Source organism: Gobio gobio (assembly GCF_949357685.1).
Source record: "Gobio gobio genome assembly, chromosome: 1".
Classification (NCBI taxonomy): Eukaryota; Metazoa; Chordata; class Actinopteri; order Cypriniformes; family Gobionidae; genus Gobio; species Gobio gobio.
The window spans coordinates 81,967,630-81,974,459 of NC_137097.1; the positions used below are offsets into that span (position 1 = coordinate 81,967,630).

Genomic DNA, 6,830 nt, shown 5'->3' on the forward strand with positions numbered 1-6,830 from the left:
GCGTTCTCACAAAAGGGGTACAACTTATCAAGTGAGAGAATTAGAAAAAAGCTAGCAAACATGTTAACAACTTATAAGCGCATAAAGGACCGACGGCGTGCAACTGGTGAGGGGAAGCACACCTGGGAGTACTATACAGTAAGTTAAATGCATTATATTACTTATTTACAAGTATCTAAAATAACATTGTCATGTCTTACAAGACTGAAATATTTGTCATTTTTTTTCATTGTATATTTGACATGCCATTTTTCCTCCCCACAGCTAATGGATGAGTTATTTGGGTCATCTGGGATTGGTACTGCACCACCTGGCACGATATTCTCGACTCCTCTTGGTTTGGAAGAGGCATCCCAAAACAGGCCCACAACTCCTCCTCAAGACCAGCCAACAGGTGCTGTCATGGACGAACAACCTGGAACCTCTGCCATGCAAAATGCAAACCTCACCAGCAGGCAGAGGCGTCCACAACCATCTCACTTTCTGGAGTCTTATGAAGCACATGCAGAAAGAAGGACTGCTGTGCTTGAGTCCCTGGTGAGGCCAGACCTGGAGAGATGGAGGCGACTAAAGGAGCGGCGTAGACGATCTTTTGAAAAAAAGATGTTGAGCAGCTTGGGAACAATTGTGGAGGAGCTGAAAAAAATGGGAAAAAGACAAGATGAAATTATACAGCTTCTACAAAACCAACACGAAACTCAATAAAATGATCATTTAAAGCTGTAAACGCCTTCTCTTTTGATTGACACCTTTCCCTGAACTTCAAATGTTTTACTTGACAGATTTTTTTTTTTTACGCTCCGCCAAGTTACACCATTTCTAATTATAAACTAATTCAATCAAGTATTTATTTCTGAGTTCATTTAATATACATTTCAACACAAATCCTGCCATTTATCTGTTACACACTTTGCGCATGTTAAACGGCATTTATAACTGCCAAGTTACAAAGTGAAAAGTACTTTTACAAGATAATTGCACTGAAACGACTGCATGTTGGTAACATTCAATCTATTGTATTTCAAAGCTAAAGTTATGAATGAAAATGGGAACTCCGTTTAAAGTGCAGGGAGATACAGGCATCCAAAAAGACTTGGATGAAATTATACACAATCTGATACAAGTGTTTAGTCTACCGCAGAGGTGTAAAAAAATGTCCAGTTTAAGAAATCTGATTATGCCACATGAGTTATGTACTGAAACTATGTTCAGTATTGACCTGTCTGCATGTTTAGAACACCATTTCCTTTCATTTAACACCATACACCCAACTCCTTCTCTTACTAACCCATTTATCTATATATTTAAAAAAAAATCTATATCACATAACGTCAATCAATCTCCATATGAAATGTTTTGTTTGTTTTTCACCACCACCAACTTAGACTTGAATCCAATTTGCTGTGTGTTCAACCAGTGAAAGAGAAGTCACCAAATCTCAAAGAACATTCTTATTTAATTAACAAAAACATATTTGGTCAAAAACAATATATATATAATTCACAGGAAGAGTGTAATTTGCCAAAAAAAAAAAAAAAAAAAAAAATTACTGACGTAAGAACAAAAGTTTTAGTCCAGATAAACACTCATTTCTTTTCAGTTTTTGTATGTTAAATGTATATACATACAAGTTAGATCTGGCCACAAATCTGGTCTCTATAATGAGATGCATTAGTGTTGTGGGGTTGCTGCTGGGGGTGTGGTTCATCATCAACACCATCATCTACCACAACAACTTGGTCACTGGGCTCTAAACAAAGATTATGCAAAATGCAGCATGCTGAGACTGCTGAACTGATATTTGAAATGCTTCTCATATGCATGCATTGGAGCCTTCTAAACTTCGATTTTAGAATGCCAAATGCATGCTCAATGACCACACGGGCAGCATTGAGCTTTCTGTTAAAGTATCTTTGCCTAGCAGACAAGTGGCCATTGTCTCTATAAGGCTTCATAAGTTGAGGCAACAGGGGGTAGGCAGAATCCCCAATTATGTACATTCCCTGTGGAACAAGGGAATGAGGATCTTCATCGAGAACACGACCAACCTCTGTGAAGCGAAATGCCCTGGCATCATGCCAACTCCCAGGGTGACCCACACTGATGTGACAGAAGCGCCGCTGACTGTCACAAAACCCAGTTAAATTTACAGAATAAAACTGTTTCCTATTCATGTATGCTATGGGATTATCACAATGGGGTCTCAGTATAGCAATGTGACACCCATCCACTGCACATACAGTGTTGGGGAAACCTGCTGCGTCAAACCCTAACTTTGACATCTCCAGCCTTTGGCCTCTTGGCCAGGAAATGTAGTGGGCCATGTATGTATTAACATAAGAACAAAACTCATGGAGATGCTTGGCAAGAGTGGATTTTGAGATATTGAATCTATCTGCCACCCCACGATATGACTCTTGATTGGCCAATGTCCAAAGGCAGGCAAGGACACTGTTTGTGAGTGGCAGTTTGGTCTGTTGTAAATTCATATAAACAGGACCAAGGGTGGTAATGACATCCTGTACAAGTAGAAAATAGGTTATCAAGACAACATGCTAACACTTGTAATAGTTAAATTAATTTTATATTGTACCCACCTCCACTTGTTCTTTGGAAAGCCTGAAATGCCCTCTAAATTCTGAGGGACTGTAGACAGGGACAACATCCTCCACAAAATTCACAATTTTTGGAACCATTCTGTATATAACAGAAAGAAAATTGTGCTCACTATATACATGTAACGGAAGACACAGGGGGCCCTATTTTAACGATCTGAAACGCAAGTGTCAAAGCGAGAAGCGCAAGTAACTTTGTGGGCGGGTCTCGGCGCTGTTGCTATTTTCCCGGCGGGATAAATGGCTCTTGCGCCCGGCGCAAATCTAAAATGGGTTGGTCTGAAGTAGCTTCATTATTCATAGGTGTGGTTTGGGCGTAACGTGAATAAACCAATCCGAGCGTCATCCAACATTCCCTTTAAAAGCAGGTGCGCAAGTTCCATTATGGATTGCTATTATTATGGCGTATTTACCAGGCGCACGCCAGGAGCGGTTCACAGCCGAGGAGACTGATGTGCTTGTAAGAGCAGTGAAAGACAGAGAAGTTGTGTTGTATGGGGATGGGAGAAACCCACCCAAAATAGCGTCGGTTAAACAGGCGTGGGAGGAAATAGCCACAATTGTTTCATCAGCTGGCAATGGCATCCCCAGGACGTCGCACCAGTGCCGCAAGCGCTACAATGACATCAGAAGACGGGGAAAGTCCAAGCTTGCCAGCATCAATCGGGCACGCCGTGTAACGGGAGGTGGATCTGCCTCTACTCAGGACCTGACGCCAGCAGAGGACATCGCTGCGTCCACCCTCACCGATTTTTTTCCTGGTTCTTGACGGACAAACCAATTTGTCAGATGTCCTTATATACATATATGTCTTGCCAGAAGTTGCCACTATTGGGCAAACAGGTCTTATCCTTAATTATTAGACTTCAATTAGCCTGAATAATTTGTAAGCTAGATTTATGCCTATTTTTTCACATCTTCGTGGCACACCACAATGATTTTCGTCATCTCATGTGTTAATATTTTTTAGTGTAACAATTTATGATTTGCAAAAATAACTGTTGCATCTGTGTAGATTACATGAGCAAAGTGTATGCGCGTTGTGCACGGTATACATTATGGTCAAGCATGCGCCCTTAAAATAGCATAATGAACAACGCGCCACTGACTTTAGACTAGGTTTTTTCTGGTCAGTGGCGCAATTGTTTAATGGAACAGCAAAATAGCACCAGGGATTGTTTGCGCCGGAACACGCCTCCTTTTTTGCGCTGAACCGCCCAGGTAGCGCAAGTTCATTCACTAGTTTAGCGACGTGCTTCTGTGGAGGGAAAAGCGCGCTTTGCGCGGGTGCAAAATAGGAATGACACATGCGTCGGTGTACAAAGTCAATTGCGCTGGGTGCAAGATGGGGCCCAGGTAGTAAAAATGTAATGTTCAATGTTTTATGTTGAACTGGGCTTTTAATCAAATAAGTAGGGTATACAGGAGTGTTGAAATAGGAATAAAAGTCCATTATTTCTTTGTGTAAACAGAATGAATAATTATCTATATTTAAACCAATAGGCTAGCAATAGTAGTTATGTATTGATCACAGAGCCACCTATTACATACATTGATTGTAAAGAGTTAAGACTAGAAAAAAATTAAATCACTTAATTTGGTTTGCAATAGGCCTACAGTATTCTTATTCTAGGCAGTAATTTTAAAATTAAATTCTTATACGTATAGTTTATAAAAAATAATAATAGGTCTACTTATTACATTGAACCTTTACTCACCTTCGTTGCTCATTGGGCTCAATTTCATGCAAAAAGAATGGAATTTCTATCGCTTCCAGCTCGTCTGCGATAAAGCAAGCAAACGCCACGTGATCTGCCATGACTGACGTAAATGCAGCATCACTACGGGAAGCAGAAAGTGTCCGACTTCACGTCTCCGTTTGCAGCTCCTCCCCGCCTGCACGCGGCTACTCTCGCCAATCAGTTGCTTCCAGCCGCAGCCGATGTCGAACACACCTATTGCCTGATCTCGTTAAGTATGAATGCGAGCCTCACTTTATGCGCCATGTTGACGTTATCATGTGACCTACAACATATCAAGCGCAACGACTTGAAAGACGAGTGACAGGTTTAATTAATCGATCTATAAATATCTTAATATTGATTAAACTTGCTAATTTTGTGGTCTTGTTGAAGAAACAGCTGCCCATTTATTTTGTGATATTAACCCATCTGACCCAGTTTTATCCTTACCAAAACCGTGATCTCTTGAATATGTTGTTAATTTCTTTATTTTATATGCAAAAAATTTCATCCACAAGCAAAATTGGCCTAAATCTCGTTTATATTTTGCTTTTTTTTATTGCATTATGATGAATTATTCAAAGATATCTAACCTTATTATTGTTTTTTTTCTTTGTATATAATGTATGCAAACCCATGATATTTGTTTTGTTTTATCATTATGATTGTTAAAGATACAACCATGTAATTATAAAATAAAAGATATGAGTGACAGGTGCAGTAACAGCTCAAAGCATCAGTAACTCCACAGCCCGACCTGTGTGGTTTCCCTCAGTGTCTGCACAGAGACGTCTTTCAGCTGCTCAAGATCTCACCTTTGGAGAAAACTGTTGATTTTATACTCCAAAAATATAAGTATCACTATTAAAAATTAAGATTACCCCAGAATGAATTGCATTGCTAGCCCACTAAAACACTTACAATAATAATGACAAATGCTGACCAATACTTAATTATATTACTTTTTCTTAATTTTTTTACTGAAAATTATATTGTTTTAGTAAAACAAGCAAAATGCAACTTGTCATATGACATAGCGATGCATGAATATACACTAGACAAATGCAGCCGATGTGAATACCAATTTTCAGTCAAGCAATGAATGAATGCATGAGTTAATAAAATATTTTATTTACTGACAACAATAGGAAACATGAATTAATGAGTAAAATAATTAATAAAAGTAAACATCACAAATGAATAAGTCACCAACACATGAAACAAAGCTTTATTCAAACGTATTGTTCTAACAAACTATCACATTTACAGGCGGTGAAGCCCACATCTGCTGCCATCTCAACACAGTTGTACCAGTTCTGTGGCTTTATGTTGATGAAGCAGTTGACCACCGTGAACACCTTCGCCTGTCCTATCCATCCATCATGTCCTCCTGAACCCCACAACCCTGAAGCACGAGTGGAGAACATGTGTGGGACAATCTCTGACTGCTGATGTGTCTGCTCCAAACATCAGTGTGTCTCCATCAGCATGACTACTTAAAGCTTTACAATTCATGTTGTCAGCATCCCATTTCTTGCCATATTTAATGTAATATTTTTACAATTACATGCTATTTGTATTGCAGCTTTATGACTTTTGTGGTGTAGTGGGCTAAACACTGAACTGATAAGCAGAAGGTTTCCTTGAGCAAGGCTCATCCACAGGAGCTCTGCAGCAAATGCACAGACATCAAGAATCAGAAAAGTGCTGAAATAACTCTGTTTGAAATTAAAATAAAATACAACTTAAGATTTAAATTGATGTTTTATTCGTTTCTGTAGTATACTCAAAGCCTTTGATGACAGCCTTCCTTCATCACCCTCTCTCCAGTCTCCACCAGATAAACACACACGTGCTCTTCTGCCCCTGTAACATCAGACAACATTCATCTTACCTGGATCTTAAACAACACCTTGATAAAAGCATAAAAGTGTATGTGCTCAATACTACATTTAAATGTTGAGGTAGTTGCTGATGTGTTAATGTTCCTCAATTCATCAACAGTACTAATGGACAAATAAAAAAGATAACTTATGTTTAGTTACTTTATGTAGATTTATTAACATTACTGACGTTCATGTTAAGTAAGCAGTGATGACAACAGGGAACTCTACATTATAGCACACACATAATTCTGATCAGATGTCTATTTCATGCTGTGATGTCATCTGCAATACTTATCGAAAATGTCCCCTGTCAAATGTTAAACGCACATTTAGGAAACGTCTATATTGCATATGGTTAAGAGTGCATTCACACCTTTTCTTTAAACAAACGTTTATCAGGTTCTTGTACACAGTTAAAGTAATGCTTTCAAGAAAACGATGATTAACAAATCTTCAGAAGTATGTGTGCTTAATGAAGCACGACTGGTGCGTTAACTATATGAAAATGAAATGTTTTACAGCTATTTAATACCTTTAATATATCAATATTTAATATATATTAATGTCTTAAAACCAACAGTTTCCTC

At 38.7% G+C, this 6,830-nt stretch overlaps 1 protein-coding gene across 1 annotated transcript; it reads right to left on the reverse strand.

Moving 5' to 3' along the window:
- Positions 1 to 1,631: 1,631 nt before the first annotated feature.
- Positions 1,632 to 4,434, reverse strand: LOC307123490 (uncharacterized protein; the record flags this gene model as incomplete). Its single annotated transcript, XM_079812036.1, has 3 exons — positions 1,632 to 2,519; positions 2,598 to 2,697; positions 4,334 to 4,434. The coding sequence occupies 3 exons, from the start codon at positions 4,432 to 4,434 to the stop codon at positions 1,632 to 1,634; spliced, it is 1,089 nt and encodes a 362-aa protein (XP_079668162.1).
- Positions 4,435 to 6,830: the final 2,396 nt, after the last annotated feature.